Source organism: Osmia bicornis, chromosome 1 (genome assembly GCF_907164935.1).
Source record: "Osmia bicornis bicornis chromosome 1, iOsmBic2.1, whole genome shotgun sequence".
NCBI classification, from domain to species: Eukaryota; Metazoa; Arthropoda; class Insecta; order Hymenoptera; family Megachilidae; genus Osmia; species Osmia bicornis.
In genome coordinates this window covers 14,767,862-14,789,801 of record NC_060216.1, presented here as the reverse complement: position 1 = coordinate 14,789,801, position 21,940 = coordinate 14,767,862, and the positions used below count along the sequence as shown (strand labels likewise).

Here is a 21,940-nt window from a genome sequence, read left to right as displayed (position 1 = left end):
TCGTCTCTCAAGATATTACGTCGCCGAGAAAATTGTGTTTCGTTGTAAATTATGCATTACGCGAAATCGGATTTCACGTTAATGCATGTATAACGAGATGCACTGCTAATTAGGTTCAATCTGGCCCGTCTGGGCGGTACGATGTATCGATGAGATGGAATTCAAACAAATAACTTCTTGTTTCTTATTCAATATTCGAATCCTTAATTTCATTTAAAGCATCCTTCTAAAATACTGTTAATTGTTCTAATTGCACAATCTCTCATTAAGAAATTTCATTATTATACATAGTGTTCCAAATTTCGAGCACAATTACGAACGGGTTAACGCAACTTTTTCCGGACAAAAGAAACAGATGTTTACGATCGAACGAGAGATCAAAGAGCTTCGAGACACGGGTACATTTAGCGATATCGTGATCGTCTGAGAACGAGGAGAAAGTGAGAGATCGGAATCGAGCACTGTTACCAGGACGATAATGGATGGTCGAAATGCAGTAGGCGAAAAGATAAAGTAAATGCCGGAAGGGACGTGTTCGTTAATCCCTGTTACTTCGCATTACCGTAATTATTCGCCCTATCAACGGAGCTTGTAACCCGGTTGAACGCGATACCCCCGAGGGCTTCTTCAACTTCGATTTATCGATCTTCCGTGGCCTCTTTTAACGTTCCTCGAAAGTCAATTTCAATGTCGCGATGTGACGTTACCGAGACGACGAAACGGACCCCATTTGCCAACTTTTTGTTTAATTAAATCAATAACTGGCGCGGAGAGTAATCAACATCGTCGGATAACATCGTAATTTTATTTATAAAAGGAAAAAAGAGGAGGATTTTCTATTTACGTTTTCCGCGAACGAAGGCAGAAATTCACAGTTCGCGCGAAGAAGTTCATTAACTGAGACGCGTATTTTAATGATGTTCCGTTATTGTTTCTGTTTAATATAAAAGGCTAGGAGAAAGAGGTTTATCGATTCAACTTCTCCCCCAGTTTCTTTGCGGCTACTCTTCTTTATCGCGGGGCTTTGATACGCTTCGAAAGCCACGTTACCTTGCTGTGCAATTAATGAAAATAATCTTGGAAGAAGGTGCGAGGATGCTTCCGTGTCCGGTTTGATTAACGATTAGTAATTACCGAAGGCGATCGCTTTTTCCGACAAGCTACCTGACACGGACAATTGTTGCATAATCAAAAAGAACAATGTTGAGCAACACAAGTCTAGCTTATTATTAGACAAAAATCCTACGGTATTATTCCGTAAAAATCAAACGAAACTCTGAATGAAAAGAAAAGAAAAAACGAGCCGACGACCTGGATATAGGCTCGAGTGTGAAAGATATTCGTCCTATAAATGTATAATGAAACGATTAATTAAAAAGGATAGCACGTGCGGGCACCGCTTAACGGCACTCATCGTTCCTCGACACGAAGGCAACACCGAAAATGGAAAATATATCCTGTCTATTTTTCTTGTAAATTTATGTCACGACCAAGAGATAAAGGCAAAAGGCTGGAAGGACTTTTTGGGACTCTATCCATTTTTGAAGTTTTAATTATAATTATTTATTGTAGTTTGATGAATGTGGAAAGAAAAGCTATTTGAATTTTGTTAATAAAAATAAATGATTAGCAAAAATGATTAATTAAGGCGGAGTCGATATTTTCTTCATTATCGACCTCGAAGAAGTCATTGCGAAATAAACCCTTTTGGTTGGAGGATTCGTCCTGAGTTGGGGCTTTTTCGAGTAACGAGCATCGGGTCGGGTTAAGGGGTAATAAAACAATAATTCATACCATTCTATAAATGGTCAGAAAGTCCCTTTCCCTCTGAAAAGAATACCGAATTCCCTTTTTGGGGAAAGCGTTTTCTGGTGCTCGCAAACTCACTCTTGTCTAAACCATCTCGTAGACAAGTTGCGCAAAATAAACTTTGTCATCTTCACTCAGTATCAGTTATTTTCATCTCTACCGATTTCCCTCGCACGATCCCCTCATTTATGATTAGTAAATTTTCGGAGCTGCAACTGTTCGGTCTATTTGCGGATAGTAAAGTAATAAACCCTGTAAACCCATCGACCGTGTTTTCTAAAGGAGATTAACACCATTACCCTCGGGCATTCCTGTGTTATAAATTTTCTATTATATCCGACGGTTTTATCGTGGTCGCGTGCCATTTTGACCTATCGACGGATTTAGAAAGCGATGCGCTTCGGGATATCTAAATTGTAAGTACATCTGGTGACGTAAAATCACGACGATTACCCGGCGCATCGATCAAACCGTTTCGATAATGTTCCTTTTCATTTTTCTTTCCTCCCCGGGTCGATATAACGGAAGCAACAGGTTCGATAAGAACATCGGGGCGTTAAACAGCGCGAACGAGAGAAATACACATTTTCGATGTAAACCGGTGGAAATAATTCTGGACACTTTGAATAAAAATATTCTTTATTTCATATTTCTGCAGAAAATGTATATTTTGCCGTAATATTTTTATTGTGATCTATAATGTTTATATTTAATATTCTCACGTAATTTAATTTGTAAATGTTTGAAAATTTTAATTTCAAAAAATCTAAACTGCGCCTGACAACTCGAAAGGTTGCGTGATGTGAAATATTCAATGACAGGATGAAAGGATACCCAACGAAATATTAATTTTTTTCTACCTCCCTTGATACGTTGACATTTGTTGACACTTTGAATAAAAATATTTATTTCATATTTGCGCAGAAAATGTATATTCTGCTATGCTAAATTGATACGGTAATATTTTTCTTGTAAATGTTTGAAAATTTTAATTAAAAAAAATCTAAAAATGATTATATATTAAACAATTTGAATAAATGCGAAAAAGTAAAAATTGAAAAGTGTCCAGAATTAATTTCATTAGTGTAGGAGGCGCGAGCAGGGAATGTAGGGCAGAGGGGGGGGAATTTGAAAAATATTAAATCAGAGCGCCCAGTTGCCAGGCAATCGGCGCCGGACGGTCAAACGATCGACCGTCGTAGACACAGGCTTAGACGTAGGTGTAAATGTAGGTCAGGGTACCAGCACGTGCAGCGAGCAAGAGCCCTGGGTCGCAGGAAAAGAATACGGCGAACGGCAAGTTCGTCTACGAGAGCCACTTTTCGATAGCTACTCTAACCACCCACGCTCCCTACTCTAACTCTTTTCCTCGTCATCGAATTTTCCTTCGAAACCTTGACGAACGTCGTTCCTCCCTTAGGGTTTCCATCATTCGTCAGGTATCTCCGGACGAGTACTACAGAAAGCTGAGAAGTTGACGAGGTTAAGGAATGCGGGTACGATTGGTCGTCGTCGATAAGCCACGCCCACGCACAAGCTATTGGTCGATGCGATCGCACGCTAATTGCGTCGTCCGACAAAGAAGAAAAATGTTAGAGTTGACAAGGTTAAGGAATGCGGGTACGATTGGTCGTCGTCGATAAGCCACGCCCACGCACGCGCTATTGGCTGATGCGATTGCACACTAATTGCATCGTCCGACAAAGAAGAAAAATGTTACAGTTTCCATCATTCGTCAGGTATTTCTGGACGAGTACTACAGAAAGCTGAGAAGTTGACGAGGTTAAGGAATGCGGGTACGATTGGTCGTCGTCGATAAGCCACGCCCACGCACGCGCTATTGGCCGACGCGATCGCACACTAATTGCGTCGCCTGACAAAGAAGAAAAATGAGACTTTGCGGTAAAGCGAGATGGTACGAAGTCTGCGAGGCGGCGAACTTTGTACGCGAGGGTCTCACGTGGGGGCGGAGCGTGCCCCTCTGCCCTCCCGCCCGTCAACTTCTCATCTCTATATAATATGTTCAACCCTATCTGAGAAACTGTCCATCTTACTCGAGGGAGAAGCGGATTAATATCGACGCGTATCCAGCAACGTTTATCGAGGTTTAACAAGCTTCTAAATAATTAATCCTCGGTATACTCGAGAGGGATGACATTGAAATAGCTTAGGGTTCGAGAGATCCAACGGGTCGGGGAGGTCCATTAAGAGAAATTGCCAGCTGCAGGCGAATCTAATTGAAAAACGTCTGCGAGCGATTAAAGCGAGTGATATAACTTTTCGTATCGATTATCCATCTGGTACGAATTGTAAATTATACTATAATCTCTGTCGGTTATATTGTAGCTAAAGGTTGATAAGATACCGGGAAATGTGTTAGGAAATGTCAGACGGTTAAATTATTAAACGAAATTACCAGGTAATCTACTTTCGTCAACTCTTTCCCCGTGTAATCTGCAATCAAGGTAATTTAAGATACCTCGAACTTGGTAATTCGCAATCTCCCAGCTGTCGAGAGAAGGCAAAAGTTTTTCCCGGCAAACAATGTTTCGAATTTCGCAGCGGGGGGAAGATTATAAATTATCAAACGTTCAAATGAGCCGGGCATTTGAACGGGGCCGATTAATAACACACGAATCGAACGAGGAACGTTCGCTACCTAATAATTCAAATCGCTCCGGCCATTAGCCTCGATTATTTATGCACACATAGATGATACGGAATCGTTTGAAATTAACATCGAAACGAGACGTAAGTGTGTACAATTCGTTTGCATAATTGATACGCGAGCTCGGAAAGAACCGAATGAAATATTAATACAAGACGAGTATCTGCAAGTCTTAATGAAAACATGATTGATCGTCCATCGATTTTTTCCGGCAAATCGATGAAAGAAAATTATACGTTCCTCGTCGAACGATGGATTTTCTTCAATTTTTTTCCTTCTCTTTCGATTATTAAATTTTATCCAACTCGAGGTGTTGATCGCTGAATGTTAAATTGATAGCAGTGGAAATGTTAAACAGAAATCTCCTTTGCAAACGTTACCTTTTACGGAATGATTGATTCTCTCCATTGAATGTTTAACTTTTCCAACAGTGAAACAAACTTTACCGAACTTCCGAGGAAGCCAGGAACCAGGCTATTATCTTGTTTTGCATTCGCTTTGGAATACTTTTAGAGGAGCAAAGATTGATATTACAATCCTCGCGAACAAATAGACGAGTCGCGTTTCGTTCGAAATTGTGATTCGAAATATGATATCGAAATTCCGCGTAGAATTTCCATATTTTTCAATTTCAAACGTCCATGACGGGATTCGCGCGGGTAGTTATCAGGTTACAGAGGAACGAAGCTTAATTTTCCTTTCTTAACTGATCCTCCTCTCTCGTTAGCCGTCGACGAGTCGAATATAAACGTTGGTTTTCTCGGATCCCCTTAATTGTGTTTGCGATCGAGCGGCAGTGACGCTAATTAAATGCAGATTGATAAGACGATGGGTGTTCGAATGGCAGGATCAGATCTAATTAGGGAGGAGCTCGACGATTTAATTACACGCGATTCTCGAAGAAAGAAACATCGAAGATTAATATTTATTACGAGTGTAGGATAGTGGACATTCTTTCTCATAGGAATACGTTTAGTTTAGGTTAAGATAATTTGCGACAGGGTCATGGTGACCCGTCGAGGGCGAGGACCTTACGAACGGGTCAGTCTTGATGCATCGTTCGTTGTTTACGCGTCTCGTTTGTATCTCAGTAGTTAATCGTAGTTTTGTCGTAATTTCTTGTAATTTCGTTGGAGTTTAATTAACCATCTTCACCTAATTCTAATCGAGCCAGAATTTATTTTAGCCATCGTCAAATCCCGTACAAGAACGATGGTTAATATCGATCATCGATTGATTTTAAAAGTTCCACGAAACAACGAGTAATTTCTCGTAATTTCGTTGGAATTTAATTAACTATAATCCTTCGCCTAATTCCAATGAAGCCAGAATTTATTTCAGCCTTACCATCGTCAAATCCTATACAAGAACGATACTTAATATCGATGCTCGATTGATTTAAAAATTTCAGAACGTAAAAGTTCCACGAAACAACGCGTGTGCCGCTACGAATTAATCCTGAAAGTTTAATGAAAACGGCTGTACAAATGTTTCATTAATCTTCTTGATACAAAATGGCTGATTGCCAGTCGCAACGAACAATGGTTCGGAGTGAAAGTCTATTCAGGCATTACGATGCTCCGGTAACACGATTGTGCTTTGAAAGAGCGCGATTACGCTTAGAACGATCTTTATCAATGAAAAATACCGAGAAATCTGCGGGAAAGCAGAACGCACAGACGCTTACGTAACCGGAGATATTTCCATTCGCGAGAAAACGTACCGTGGAAGAAATTATGTGTCTTCCTGATGTTGACATTTTCATCTCGAATTCGCGGTGACCTTATTTTTCGTCGGATAAAATTTCGCGAGAGGAACCAACTTTTGCGGGAACCTTTGGTCCGTTAAGTGCCTCTCGAAATTACGTTTCTAAAGACGTACCTTTCTGTATAAAAAGAACAATAGCGATCTTATTTAAAATTAAAAAAAAAAAAAAAAAGGAGAAAACAAAATTGTCGAGGAAAGTTTGAAGAAGGAATTTCATAAAGATCCAGTGGCCCTGTTTCGAAGCAACGATACACGACGATGAAAAAGGAAGCCGATAAAACCGAGATCTGAAGATTTTAACGAGCTGCAGATGGTCGAACTCGTTGCACTCGAAAGTGGAAAAGTGCCTCGAGTTCGTAGTTAACGACTGAACGACAGAGCGAAAGCGAGAGCAAAGAAAACAGCGGATTTTCAGGAAGAACAATTAACAAAAGAGAAAGCATCGAGTGATCGATAGGTTTCTCTAATTGCTGACGATGCTGGACTTCATTGAAACTAACTAATTAATATTTTACTCATTGTGGAGATATCTGACCTCAAATTTTCTATAATCGAATAATTAATAAAAGAAATAATTAAAGTAATGTAGAATAGTGGATATCTTCTAGTTTAAATTAAGATAATTTATGATAGGGTCAGGATGACCCGTGGAGAGCAAAATTCCACAGTAGAGTAAAACTAAAAGATTTTTTCGAATAAAACTCGAATCATAAACTAGATTCTTTCTTCGAGAATCGCGAGTAATTAAATCATCCAGCTCCTCCCTAATTAGATCTGATCCTGCCATTCAAACACCTTTTAACTAAAACTAGAGTGCAACACCGGTGTCCATAAAGAACAGCACAATTCAAGGAACGAATGAAACCTGTCGAAGACGTGGAAACTACTTGAAGAAGTAACATCGTACATACAATGCTGCGCTTGACCTTACGTTCTAACGTCATCGTGCCTTTCTAACGAAGTTCTTGACCTCGGTGTATCTTCAGGATCGATACGAGTGAATCTGGTGTCGGATTTGAAAAGAGAAGATAAGCCTGATGCAATCTTCGTGGTAGCCCAAGGACGATTATAAAAAGAAATATGGAAGATCATCAAAAATTTAATAATCTAATATCGCAGCTTTCATTTGATTACCGACGCGAATAGAAAGTAAAATTGAATAATACCTTGCTTCATCGGTTTCCTCGGAATCCTCGAAGGATTCCATTTCCATGACATTATTCGAAGGTCGAGAGGATGCGAGGAGGTTTGAATCAACGAAAGGCAAAGTTTACATCGGGTACACCAGCTGTATATCCTCGTCGGACATTAAACATCAGCTGGTTACTCTAAACTACTATTCCGCGTCATATATACAGGGTGTTCCAATAGTTTCTTAATTTTTTTTAATTTTTGCAACGTTAAATAATTAAGGATAATTTTACGAAAAACTTGTAATCTCGCGGCTCGAAAGCCAGAATTCTACGCGCAAGAGTTTAGAAGCCGAGGCCGACTTTGGTTAAAGAGGCCATCGACGAAGACCTCGGTATTATGTGCTCTCCGAGCAGTGTGCGTGCGTGTGCAAAATGCGATTCGCCTGTTGACAACGCGAACAACAGCTACCGACGACGAACGAACGAAAACAGCCGCTTTTGTTCGCTTCCTTTCCCGCGAAATCGTCGCTCCTTCGTACGCGAGAACTTTGCCACGAGTCGGATCTTTAATTGTTCGCCTGAGTACTCCAAACGCTCCTAACTGATAACGAATCGAATGATAACAAATCAAGCTGTGTACTCGATTAATGAACAGTGAAATATAAACGATTATATCCAGAAATCGCGATGATAAATTAAATTAAAAATCGACACCTGATTATGACGGTTCGATAAAAATATTGATAAATTTATATTGAATAATTTCAAAGCAGAAAAATGTTATAATTTGCTATTTAACTTAACTATCGTCGCTGATTCATAATCTATGATCGCTTTATTGAACTCGTAACGATTGTTATCGTAACCAAGTGATAATGAACCGTGTGTCTCTGAATGAGAAGCAAAGGACAAAAAAAGAAGACTGACACGAGGAAGCTTCTATTATTACGAGCTAATAATAGTAAGGTGGTGGGTTTCGCGAGACGGGATACGAAAATATTTCAAATCGAGTACTATTTTTGGACCGAGTTTCGGCTAACCGGCTGCATACGCCCAGGTGCATCGGGCGGATGCAACAAAAATTGCAGATATCATTTCGCGTGACTCACAAGGACGTTGAAAATATCGTTTTATTTATCAGGGTCACTTTGCGACAAAGCAGAAACGAACGGGTTACCTCGTAAGGTATTTCATTTCTTCGTTCAAAGACCCACTAGATAGATGCATCCGACGAGTGCAATTTTTCTCTTTAACCCTTTACGCTTTGTAACAGGAACAAAGAAGCTTATCAGCAAATATTTATCCTCCACTTTTCACTTTGTTTATGGATAAAGGTCGTCTCGTTACATCGTCAATTTCGAAGAGATAAGAAAATTTTCAGTCGTTGCAATATGTTGCAATATTCTAAAGAGAACGTTTTCAATAGGTGTAATTTGAATCGATTGCAAATTTGTATGAATCCTTTGAAATTTCACCGCCGAAGTCGTAAAACGAATTGTAAAATCCTGAATAATTTCAGAATATCAATTCCCCTTTGTCCGTTGCCTTTCATAAGAATCTTGTTGGAAGATCCTCCTAGATAAGGAAAGCTTATGTCATGATCTTTTCAGAATAATTTCGAGATATTGCTCTATGAATTATTCTACGAAAGTGCAACGATGCGGGTCACGTATGAAACAAAAACGAAACGATCGATCGCATCGATAAATATCAGATTAGAGGGAGGAACAAAATCGGTTCCAAGTTATATAATTTTTCGAACGCAAGTTTTCAAGTTTTCATAATCAGCGATCCCCAAAAATCTTTAGATAACCCTTGATTTAAATAATTTATTCGGGGAAAAAAATGTGCCCTCAAAGGGTTAATCAGCTCGACGCACGAATGACCCACTTTTTTTCTTCCCCATCAGTTTTACCTTTAGGCAGAGGTTTAAACAACAGGAACATAGAAAATTGCTTCCTGGAAGCTGATAAGCGACACGAATGATAACAACCGAACACAAGTAATGACGTAGCGACATGAAAATTTGGGTTAACTCGGTGCATTTATTAATTAAGTAAAATGGTACTGAAATGAAATAACGACCGTAAGAGACCATCTGGTCTCGATCGAATCCGCGATTGCTTTCACGCAGGATCCTTTTTCAATTCGCTAATTCGCACGCGGTTCAATCAGAGCCGGCAGATGCGACTGGCCGGCGATAACAATCCTCCCTCTTCAACATCTTCCTTCTGTTTCTAATGCACACCTTCGGTACAGTGCATTCCCATCACGTTCCGCCACTTGCCTCCCGAGATTATTACGGGCGTAATCGTTTCTGTAACGTAACGTTATGTATTTGCAACGACCTCTGCACGATAAATCCAACCACGTCTCGCCTTCTCTTCCCCTCCGATTATGTCATAAAGAAGAAGAGACACCAGCGTGCCAAGTAGTCTGCGGTAATAGCAAAGCTTCTCGGAATGTATTAGACGAGACTAGCTTGAACGTCGGTTGGCCACAGAAAAATTTATGCCTTCCTGTTGGTGACTGAATTGCAACAAACCATTACAAGCGATTCGATTATACTTTGAAACGATTTGAATTTTCTGATATTTTTTAAAAGATCCACGATTTTTCTCCGATTTATCCCGTTAATTTTCGGAATGCAGATTCGCGAAATTATCGAGGATGAATTATTCCAGTGGCAAACGTTAAAAGTCAGTTGGCCACAGAAAAATTGATGTCTTCCTATTGCAACAAACCATCACAAGCAATTCGATTATACTTTGAAACGATTTGAATTTTCTGATATTTTTTAAAAGATCGACGATTTTTCTCCGATTTATCCCGTTAATTTTCGGAATGCAGATTCGCGAAATTATCGAGGATGAATTATTCCAGTGGCAAGCGTTAAACGTCGAACGGTACGGGTCGAAGAGCAACGATTCCCTGCGGAAACAAGCAGCCTCGAGGAAACCGCGGAATCTCTGCCAATACGCGTGGCCAGGCATAAATCATTGTCAGCAGCATCGGGTCTGATAGAGGGGCGCGTTAACCAGCGGAACTGCGCGAAAAGCAAAAGGGAATTGTTCGCCACGCTGGTTGCATCGGTTCTGACGCCATCGCCCGTTTGCTGACGCCTTTCCTTTTACACGTGCACCGGATAATTCGCAACCGGTATTCGAGGAAAATGGAGCAACCATAATAATCGAGAAGGAAAAACGAAAATATCAGTTTTAATTTCGTACAGTTCGGAGAAATATTAATAATCTCCTATAAATCCAACGAATACCAATTTTCTTCATTTCATTTCACGCCACCGCGACAGCTGTTTCCATTCCAATCCCCTTACGTTAATACACACTTTCCAGGCTTAACAAACGAATATGTCACAGGTGTCGCGGTGAAAATCGAGATACACGCGAGAAAACCGATAATTACTCGCGGAGCAATTCTGTTCGCTCGAAACGGATAGGACAAATAATTCTGAAAGAATACGAAACATAGCCTGACGCGGTTAACTGGGTTACGGAACATCCTAAATTGCTGTATGACGAACAACTTCCCCTTCCTAAGGACTTTCTTGCAATCACTCGGAAACAAAAACTTGGAAAGAAACCGTATATTTTCTCCGAGGATGAGTCAGACTAAGGAACGATCAAGGAACAGCGCGCTTTTTCATTACCAGTTCGTTTATTAAAGTTTGGAAATACTGGGTCTGGATATAAATGGTCAGAATCGGCTACGTAGTTGCGAAACTTGAGATGTTATATTTTTTCAAAATAAACGATTAATTAGGGAAAGTTTGCGAGCGTCGCGCTTTCGAACCTCCTTGCGAGTTTATTTATTTATTTAGTATATATGGCTGGGTATCTTTTGTATTTAACGAAATTACTTTTCCCTTCACAAATCTTATTATCTTCTAATGATTTCTATGGATTCCTATTGAAATTCAAACGCTCGAAACGTTAAGCAGGATTCTATAGCTGGAAATGAAAAATATATCGTTAAAAATTCGAATCTCGATGATCGAAAAATGCAGGGAACGGGCGTCCTCGTGAACTCGGGTGTACTCGAAAAAGAGTCGTGTTCAACGAGAACACTCGTCCTCCAGTTTTTCCTAAACGCGTAAAAAATGGGAGCAGAAATACTGAATTTATTGTTCATCGACAATCGCGGTACGCGATTCATCTCTTTCCACCCTTCGGTTAGGTAAGTGGTGCTAGACTTCTGTTCCTAGCTCTGGCAGCTTTGATTATCTCGGAGTAATCCCCGAGGGAGCCGTGGTAAGGGTGCTTTAACAGACCTATGATCTTTTAGCGAACTTCTACTAACTCTCCGATACTTAATTCCTCGCTAATTTCCTAAGGATGCTCCAGAAATCATTTAACGATCCTCTGGCAAGCCTACGATTCATCAACGACTCTCGAGCGATCCTCTAACGATCCTCTAACGATAATCTCCATTTTTCGCGGCTCGTAAGCGGGCGAAGGCGATCAAGAAGCAATTAGCGCGGGTGAGCAGCGAACAGGTAGATTGCCGTACGAACACGCGGCTGACATCGTTAATTCCGCGTGGGTCAAGTCCGAGTTGCCGAAGAAGTGGCCGTCTAAAAATATATCTCGTTTCCGTTGCCGAGCTGGCATACAAGCCAGGTGAGAAGAGAGAGAGAGAGAATGAGAGGGAAAGGTGCAAAGCTAAGAGACGAGCCAGCAACGGCGGTGTTAAAAGGACGTTATACGGTGCCCGGCTAGTCTAGCCGGATCCGGGGCCGAGTTCATTTCACTTCGCAGTCATCAGCTTCTCTCCTGAGTCACTCGAGTCGACCAAGCAGACAGGTACTCGCTACCTGCCCTCCGATATCCCGACAAAATGGCGTGCGTGCAACACGAGCCTGTTCGAATTCAAACCCATCCCCCTAGCGAATGGACCGGTCAAGGAACGTAGAGTGGACACGCTGGAAAATTGCAGCGACAAGCACTCGCTATGGGGGAAATTAAGAGAGTCAGCTGGACGGTCAGAGGGAATCAGCTGACCGAGAACTTGGACGTTACCGTGGTTTGAAAAGTGGATCGCGGAGGAGATATTTTATATTTTGAAATAAGGAAAAATTCTAGATTAACCCTTTTCGAAGGAGAAATTTCAAACGTTCAGTCTCGTACGAGAAATAGTTTGAAACAAAGGAAACTTAACATCTGTTCGCGAAGGGTTACATTGCTCGCAATCAAGAGAACAGACAAGACACGGGGCGAAATAGGTCGACGGAAATCGACGCGTTTTCTTTGGCTTCTGTTTACCGGTCGTGATAAACGCTTTCTCCGAGCGGAACGGAAAGTTTCGTAAAGTTACGCAATTATAGAAGTTGAATAAATTAAAGGAGAATCGAGCGACAGAGTTTCCATCGAGGCGAAGCAATTAAACAGAGAAAACAGGAAATTTCCGTGAGAAATTTGAATTTCGTTACGACTCCCTATAACTGACTCTGTTAATAAACTGTGACTGAATTCGAAACGAGTTCTTACCGAAAGCGTTCGATCAATTTTTCTAGACGCGACCGTGGGAACGTGGTAAGAGCCGCGATCGACCCCCTCAGGTACCGACCGGAAGGTCGGTTTTACCTACGCCACTTCTCCGGTCTACGGTTTGGAATTTCGTACTTCCTGTTCCCTTGCTAACTTAACCATCATTTTGAAGTGTAATTACAGCGATATTCGTTAATTAGAAGATTAAGGTTTTAGAATTTAACCCTTTTGCTCCGAAAGACCCTAATATTTTATCAAAGCGAAAGGGCGACATTTGAAGACTAGAATATAGAACGCAATGAAATCGACGAGGCGGATTGATAAGATGCATTCTAAGAGGCTTGAATATCGAACTAATCGAATCGATGCCAGTATGATTCGTAAAGCGTCGGATATGCTGCACTCGAACAACTTTACACCACCGCAATGACGTCAGCATCAGCTGATCGAGTTTTCCAGCTGGCTATGTTATCACCAGTGAAAAGGACAACAACTTTGCTGGGTCACGGGTGTAGGAGCTTAAAGTTGCAGGTTATTACGAATACTAAAGTGCAACACGCGTCCGTAACGGCACGTGCGATCCGCAAATAACTTTTCACACGAGCTTCGAAGCGGAAATCAATGGGAACGCGGTTTAAAGAGAACCATATGACGTTTGGAAACGTAACGTAACGCTTTCAAGCTCGGGCGGGCTCGGAAAAAATCGGCCGATGCATACGTGCAGTCGGGTAGTCGGACCGTTTCGGGTCCGGTCGGATAAAGTCGGACGGATTCGGACGAGCTCCCGCGGGCCACGGTCCGCGATCCGACTTGTTAATACTTTCAATAAGTTTTATATGGAATTTTGGAGTAAGATTATTTTTATCACGTGGAAAAATAATGTAACGAATTTATTTGAAATGAATTTCATTCCACCTGTATGGTCATTTATAATGAATATTCCACCTGCAAGCATTAATAAGTATGTACATGAGAGTCGGGTCGCGTCCGAACCTGCCCGATTTTTTCCGAGCCAGCCCGAACCCGTAATACCGTGTACAATTCAATCATAGTGTCCGATCGTCTAGTGTATTTTGTAATTTCAAATTAATTATTGAATATTCGAAAACTTTTATCAGATGATTATGTTAATTACTTTAACGCTTTTATTAAATAATTAGATTTATGATATTTCTTGCGGTTAAACTTGGACTCCGAAGTCAGTGCTTTTTCACTAGACGAACGGACACTATGATTGATATTGTACCCTGATGCACATCCCTAATGCAAATCGTGTCCGCGACGAGAGAGGGGGAAAGAAATTGACGATATTTAATTATTCGAATCAGGGAGCGAATTATATGGAATTTTGAAATAAGACAATTTTTATTACGTGGAAAAATAATACTTGTAACGAATGCTCTGTATTTCAATAATCCACATTGAATCTTTCTTTCATCAACGAGCCGGAGTAATCGACTTTCGGACGGGTTATAAAGACGTAATTGCTCTGGTTTATCGCTCGGTGACGATCGAGGAGAGACGGTCATCGGAGTCGTGACTGGTTCGGCACGGAATGCAAAAGCGATCGTCTTTGCGAGGCTCTCGAGCCACGTGGCGCTATTAACGCGTATCGCACAGGCTGCTGTTATCAGTTTATCACCTTCCTGGTCGGTGACTGGTCGCTTGTGGACGAGCGTAAATGCACTTCCCGAGGACGATCTGGCCGAGACGTGGTCAATTGTTGCGTTCGCCTTGTACAAGCTTCGATAATTGTCCCATTATCGGTCGTGTACACCGTGAACAAATTGCTTTCCAAACCGTATCCAAAAGCGTTTTCCACCCCTTTCGCGCCGCTTAACTCGACTATCACTCGCGATACACATATATTCTGCATCGGCCTCGATCGCTTAGCGAAGCGTGTTCGCGTGGAATAACTCGAGGACGCGTTTATGTATCGATTCAAGAGCGATGCACGAGAGAGAAGAAATCTATGCTCTTTTAACGATCAGCTCAGCGATTGATTTTTACTAGTGTCAACTAGATCCAAGGATGACGATGTAAGAGGTTGCATTTGTATTAGTAACAATGTCAGCTGCGACGAAACGGTCAACCGATCGTCGATCGAACGTATGAATGGGTGGAGCGCAATGCTGAATTCAAAGTACTCGCTTGCAATTAGTATTAATGGAATAGCGGACGAACTGGTAGCGTGTCGCTGTTTATAATCGTTGCATTAAGATAATGAACGGTTAATTGCTCGTTAATCATCTATAAACTGAGCAGAATGAAACAGCGTTAAATCTTGTCGTGATATTTGTAAGATTCTAATTGTAAGTGTAATTAGATTGCTCGTTAAGGTAATTTTATAAATGAAAAGGTAGATCGAATAAAGGATTACCGATAACGAAAAGTGAAAATCCAGGAAGGAAGCTCGATCGTCGAAAGTAATGAAATTTCATTTCCAATCGATATTCGATTCCGAACTCGGATGATGTGATTATGAAAGATGCATCGGGATATCGTGCAATCGGTGATCGGATCGATAGTGAGGATAATCACGGAAAACGATTCCATCGATCCGTTTCTAACTTAGGAGAATCGAACAATTGTCCGGGGGACAAAACGAGAGTATCGATAGAAACGTTCGTACGCTTCACACTTCGCTGATTTAGTCGAACGACAAACGTGCACGAGCAAGAACAACCGGTATTAATACACCTTTATCGCGACCCATGAAATCGTTCGAATGTAAGGCATTAACCGATCGATCCGATTCCACGATATCCCGATGAATCTTTCATAATTACACTGGTGGAATTAATTCTGGACACTTTGAATAAAAATATTTCTGCAGGAAATGTATATTCTGCTATGCTAAATTGATACCGTAATATTTTTATTCTAATCTATAATATTTATACTTAATATTCTCACACGATTTCGTTTGTAAATATTTGAAAATTTTAATTTTAAAGAATCTAAACTGTGTTGTCATTTTTATTTCTGCCCCTGGCAACACGAAACGTTGCATGACGCGAAATAACCAACCACAGGATGAAAGGATATCCAACGAAATATTAATTTTTTTCTACCTCCTTTGATATTTGAAATTGAAATTTTTATTATACATTAAAAGTACGCCTGTAAAAGGTCTTTTTACCGATTTTTTTACGTATAAGCGACGCCCTAAAATTAGAAAATAAAATATTAAATAATTTGAATAAATGCGAAATTTAAGTGGAAATTTAAAATTGTCCACTTTTCATTAATTTCGACTATCGACTCTTAGATACTTTTACTTTTCGATATCGGTGATCCTTTCGGGAAGAATTTCCGCGACGCCCCCGCGGGTAACGACACTTTCCTCCAGACTTTATTACCAGCGTGGCTCGAATTTGTGCAAGGTTCTAAATTATGGAAGTGCTAGATCGGGAATTTATTTATACCGTCCAGTTGGCGCGAATCGATACGGTGTTTCAGCGAATGGAATGGAAAGGATGTTGTTGCGGTCGCGGTCGGATCTCGCGGAACGAGACAACGGCCTATGCAATCGCGCGAGAACGTTTCAATATTAAGAATGACTCATGTGATCGACGACAAAGCACTAAAACGCTCTCTCCTATCGCTAACTTATCCAAAGATAATGTCGCTAATTCGTTCGTGCCGCCGTTATTGTCGGTTGTAAATTAAAATCTCCCGAAGTAATTGCGCTAGACCGCCTAACTATTATTAACAACCGCGGCCTTTTTCCTCCAGTAAACAACCGCTAACTGAGTGCATTTGACACCGCGCTAATTCGTTTATTCCAGGATATTCCGAGCATTGTCTGCGAACGTTCGTAAATCAACGGGAATATTTCTATCCGCTGATTGCGCGTAAAATAATGAAAATTGAATAAGAAGAAAAGATTTTGATGATTTTGATCATTGTACAGCTTAGATTTCTAAATAATGTCAGGACGCACCAGGTGTGTCATCCATTGCACCGTATAGATAGTATATGACACACCTCTTGCGTCTTCTATTGCTTCATATAGATAACATATGACGCACCTGCTGCGTCAAAGATTTCAAACATTTCTATTAATTTTCCTTAAAATAATATTCGATCTATGGTATTTTGCCAATCAACCAAGACGATAAAAATGGTGTTAGGTATGCAAAATTGAATTAAAAAAACACTTTAATTTACATCGCCAACGCGTGCAATTAAAGTGCCTCTACTGAATGTATCTCTAACGATAAACTAAAATCCTTAAACGGTATTAAAAATAAGCGAAGAAAGGATGTTGTTCGAAGAGCGGCGAAGCGTTCGAACAGAAGGCAAAGCACGGACTGAATTTGTCAGAGGGATTTTAAGGAACCGTCCAGGCAGAAGAACTAAATGGGGATTCACACGCGGCTGATCTTTCGGAGATGAATCACAAGGAAGAGGCGAGGTTGCACTAACAAGCAGCCTCGTGCAAACTCGAAAATTATTATGTATATTCGACGAAAGCGACTATTGGCAGAGGGGATATCTGGAGACCGGTGACCCGCTAATTAGTAGCGTTTACAAAAGAACGTTTGCTTTAAGCATTCTTGCCCGTTCGCGATGTCCGTATTCTCCGCTCGAACCTCGACCATTCGACACCCGAGTTAGAATTCGTATTCTATTTCTTTTTTCGTAACGAACATCAATTTTTATCGATTGAAAGTAATTTATGATCATTGACGTAGTATCAAGATATTTTTTCTTGGACTTTCTATGGGTATAAAAATCGCGTTCGAGCCTGTAATCGCGAAAGCGTTAACACGTCGAATAGACAGCATGCGAAAGTTGAACAGCAGAGTCTTAATTCTGAAATATCAGCCAACTGTGCGCGATACGGCGATAAGGGACAACGGGAGAGACCACTTGCAGTTGGGTAATAATTCAACCGATAACGCGTAAACACGTACCACGATGCAGGCTATATTTACCATAGCATCGTACGATTTTAGAGAATAAAAAGAGAACCTGACGCGGACACTTTTACTCGTCCTCCCTTTAGATGTAAGTACGCTATCGCTCATAAATCTTCGGCTAGATTTGGAACTTATTAAACTGATACGCGAATAGAATGCAATCGTAGATATAAAATAAGTATTCGTTAACACTAGATTGATTCATTTACGATTTTATTGCAATTTTTAAATATATATTGGTTTTTAATAGAATTATGAAATGTATATAAATACTAATTCCTTCCCCTCCCCACTAATTAATTCCAAAAATCCATATGTGCTAGTGTTAAATATAGTTATTTTAAATTTAAGAATTTTTATTTAATTTAAATAGTTTTATCATTTCTAATACTTTTATATAACCATCGTGTACTAAAGAACAGTATCAAAAAGATAAGACGATCTTAGAGATAGGATTCAAAAAATGAATCATTTCTAGTAACTTCTATGATAGTAAAATTTTTCTATAATTTTTCTCTATTTTTCCCAAGAAAATTTCTGAATTTTCTGATATTTATTGGGCATCCTAACATCTTTGAACGACAGTGTACAGCACTGTGTTCAAAGTTCCAGGTAAAGTGTATACCTTGCTGACATAGACACGGTACTTCTGCAATATTTACACAGTTGATACTGTCTAAAGCTCGTAAGTGTGAACCGTGTCTCTTTAAAGAAAAGAAGAAAAGCGTCACAGAGCAGCAGTGGAGTTTTCTTTTTTTACACCGGACTCGTGTATCGAATTTTTCGATCTTTTTCCAACACATAGGGGAAAAAGTGCAAGCTTTTCGTCAATGTTCTTTGTTATTCCCTTGCACGGGGAGAGCATTGAAAGTTGGAATCGAACGACACGTTCAGAAGGTGAGATTTACAAAGCTCAGCCTTCAAAGTTGGATGGTTACGCTTTCTTGGGTAGCAAGATTTACCTACTTGATCCCTTTGAGGGCCGAAACCTTTGTGCCTTCTACAGTAGTAGCGCTACCGTTATGTACGTTAAAGGATACGCGATTTACGCTTAAGAAGGCTCAAGTTGTCCTCTGTGATCGGTAGGGAAAATTAGAAAATTCGTGTATCAGAAAACTAAATGTAAAGAACGCAGGGCCGGCCCTGGGCCTAAGGTCCAGGGCCCCCATAAGACAATTTTGCAAATCTAAATTAGTTTAAGCTTCAATGTTAATTATATAAATTTTGTTTGAGCTACTTTTTTTTATGTCATATATGAAGGGGCCCTTTTTCGGAGCTCGCCTCGGACCCCCGAAATCTCAGGGCCGGCCCAGGGCCTAAGCAGACTAGGCGACCGCCTAGGGGCCCCCAAGGTCCAGGGCCCCCATAAGACAATTTTGCAAATCTAAATTAGTTATACAAGCTTCAATGTTAATTTTATAAATTTTATTCGAGCTACTTTTTTTATGTCATATATGAAGGGGCCCTTTTTCGGAGCTCGCCTCGGACCCCCGAAATCTCAGGGCCGGCCCAGGGCCTAAGCAGACTAGGCGACCGCCTAGGGGCCCCCAAGGTCCAGGGCCCCCATAAAACAATTTTGCAAATCTAAATTGCAAGATTTGCAAATCTAAATTAGTTATACAAGCTTCAATGTTAATTTTATAAATTTTATTCGAGCTACTTTTTTTTGTCATATTTACGAAGGGGCCCTTTCTCGGAGCCCGCCTCGGACCCCTGAAATCTCAGAGCCGGCCCTGAAGGAACGATTATTTTAATTTATCCCTAACCGTTTAAACGAGTAAAAAGTTATTTTGCTATAACCTTATACATAAAACATTGAAACTTGGTAGAACTAAATGTTGCGCCGGGAGAACTCGTTTAACTCGAATCACGCGGGTTAACAACAAACTAGTTGACGTGTCGATTTTAACTTTGCTCGCCAAATATTCGATACTTTGATAATTTGCGAAAACGCGTATCGACCGGCCGCTAATTAACAACTTTAACCATTTTGCTCGGTCCTTCTCAAGTTACTGTTCGCAAACTACAAACTTTTATTCTCTTTCATAAAAATATAAATAAAGTCATTGAATTGCAGAGTTATAGCAGTCCATTTAAAAGTAAAGTAAACATGTTGAGTAAGAAAATCACAAGCATCGAGCATAGATAAATGATATAAAATTATCGTTGAATTACGTCATGAAGTTTGACGATAAACGATGCATTCGAAATACGAAAAGAACGTCATCGGTCAATTTACAGCGAGTTATGTTCGTCGACGGGATTTTTCAAATGTCCCCGAACACGTGAACCCGTGGATTAAAATGGAAGGAGTGAAAATGTCGGACGGATATTACGAAAAAAAAAAGAAGAAGAAAAAAAAACCGGAAGGTACGATCCCGTCAGAGAGATCAGCTGAAAAGAATTCCATTGAGATCGATCGAAATGAAAATTCGCTTTAAGGTTCCGTTCGTTACCGCGGCGCGACAGTTCCGAAAGGTTAGAAAGAAATTTTCGAGCTACTTTATGAGTGGCTCCATTTTGTTCGATCTACCGTCAAAGAAGCCACTTTCACGCGCGGGTGTTAACCGTTGACCCGATCTGTCCGTTACACGTAACATAATGAAAAAAGTGTAACTGGCGAACGAGGATTATTTATTGTTCGCGTGGACCAACTTCATTCGGGGTCGTTAAATGGTATATAAGAAAAATAGAAAGAAAAAAAATAAAGAAAATAACTTACCCAGTCGAAGTTCTCCAAAATTGCCAGAGCCAATTTTCTTGCCGACACGGAAGTTGGGCCCGACCATGAGTACATTGGACGACGAAGTGACACTATGCCTGGAGGAATGCACGTTGGATCTGGCAGGATTACCGCTACCGCGAGAGATTCTCTTCGCGGCTTCCTGTTCGCGCTCGGAGCTACGAGCGAGCTCCTTCTCGCGTGTATCCCTACCGTCTCTTTTCTGCATGTTGCCAGTGTCCTCTGTCGTGGCAGAGTATCCGCGACAGTTCTATTTAACGTGACAGAAAGTCTCGTTTGAACGACGAAGAAAATTCCCGACGTATGTCCGGTCGATTAACGGTGACGATGTACGTTTTCTCGGGGATCGATCCCCATTCTTGACATATTTTCTTCTTTGGTCGTCTTCCCTTGGACGGTCGCCGATGGAAATATAACTCCAACGGCTTCCTGGGAGGATGCATACACACGTAAGGCACGCACGACACGACACGCACGCACACACAAGCAATGCACGCACAGAACACCGTACGGCGAGTCGCAGGTGTCACGGTTCGTCGGTCGATGCCTTCAGGGGATCAATCCCCATGCTATCCTAACCTAGCAGCAGATTTCAGGAAATGTTTACACTTAATACAAGATGAAGAGGGCAGACGAGAACACGCGCGAAACACACACCAGCTATTTCTCTTCCTTTATCCCCTTCTTCTATCTCCTTCTATGCGGCTAGTGGTTTATCACAGACGGGAACGAGTGTTCTCTAAGTGTCGAGGACCCTGGACGATTCCATACCAATTTCGACCTGCCTCTTTTGCCCGGCCGGCCGGGAGGAACGGTTAAAGATAAATATCGCGTCTCAGTCGATACGGCGTGCATCGCCAAGACTGTTCTGTCGTACGGGAATACACTCCGAAACCTCCTCCATTACAAACGACCCCGCCGCGTGCGATCGCGATCGTACTCAATCGTGCTCCGATAAAACCACGACTCACCACCGCAGACTCGATTCTGCGGTTAGTTTTGGGAGCGCCGCCGAAGCGGCTCTGAACTCTTTCCAGTGACACGCACACAAGCACATGCACTTTACGAGCTTCGTATGTTCTCTCTTGACTAAGGAAAATCCGCAGTCGTGTCACAAGTATGCCCGATCGGCTATTGTGTGCCTGTACACAAGGCCCGGATTAACCGCTGTCCTTCACGGTCTCGACGTCCCAGATTTTCTAAAACGTTCCTTTCCAAACTGATTATACGAATATGATTCTTTTTAATCGTGTACCGTCCGCCGATTGCACGCACGCTATTTGAAAGATCCGTCGAACGCGGACAAACGATCACGTACAAGTTCACGCTTCTGTCTCTCGCGCTCGACTCGACATGGGTGAGATTTGTTACGAGGCCGACAATGCTGC

At 41.2% G+C, this 21,940-nt stretch overlaps 1 protein-coding gene across 6 annotated transcripts in view; it reads right to left on the bottom strand.

Annotated features, from left to right (window-relative positions):
• The window catches only part of LOC114883184 (casein kinase I), a 43,917-nt gene extending 21,992 nt beyond the window's left edge, over window positions 1-21,925 (bottom strand). For all 6 annotated transcript variants that reach the window (XM_029200732.2, XM_029200730.2, XM_029200731.2 and 3 more), the window contains exon 1: window positions 20,532-21,925. In XM_029200732.2, coding sequence (XP_029056565.1) covers window positions 20,532-20,760 — 229 coding nt within the window. In that variant the 5' untranslated portion in view covers window positions 20,761-21,925. The remainder of the gene's footprint in view (window positions 1-20,531) is intronic.
• Between the last annotated feature and the right edge of the window lie 15 nt (window positions 21,926-21,940).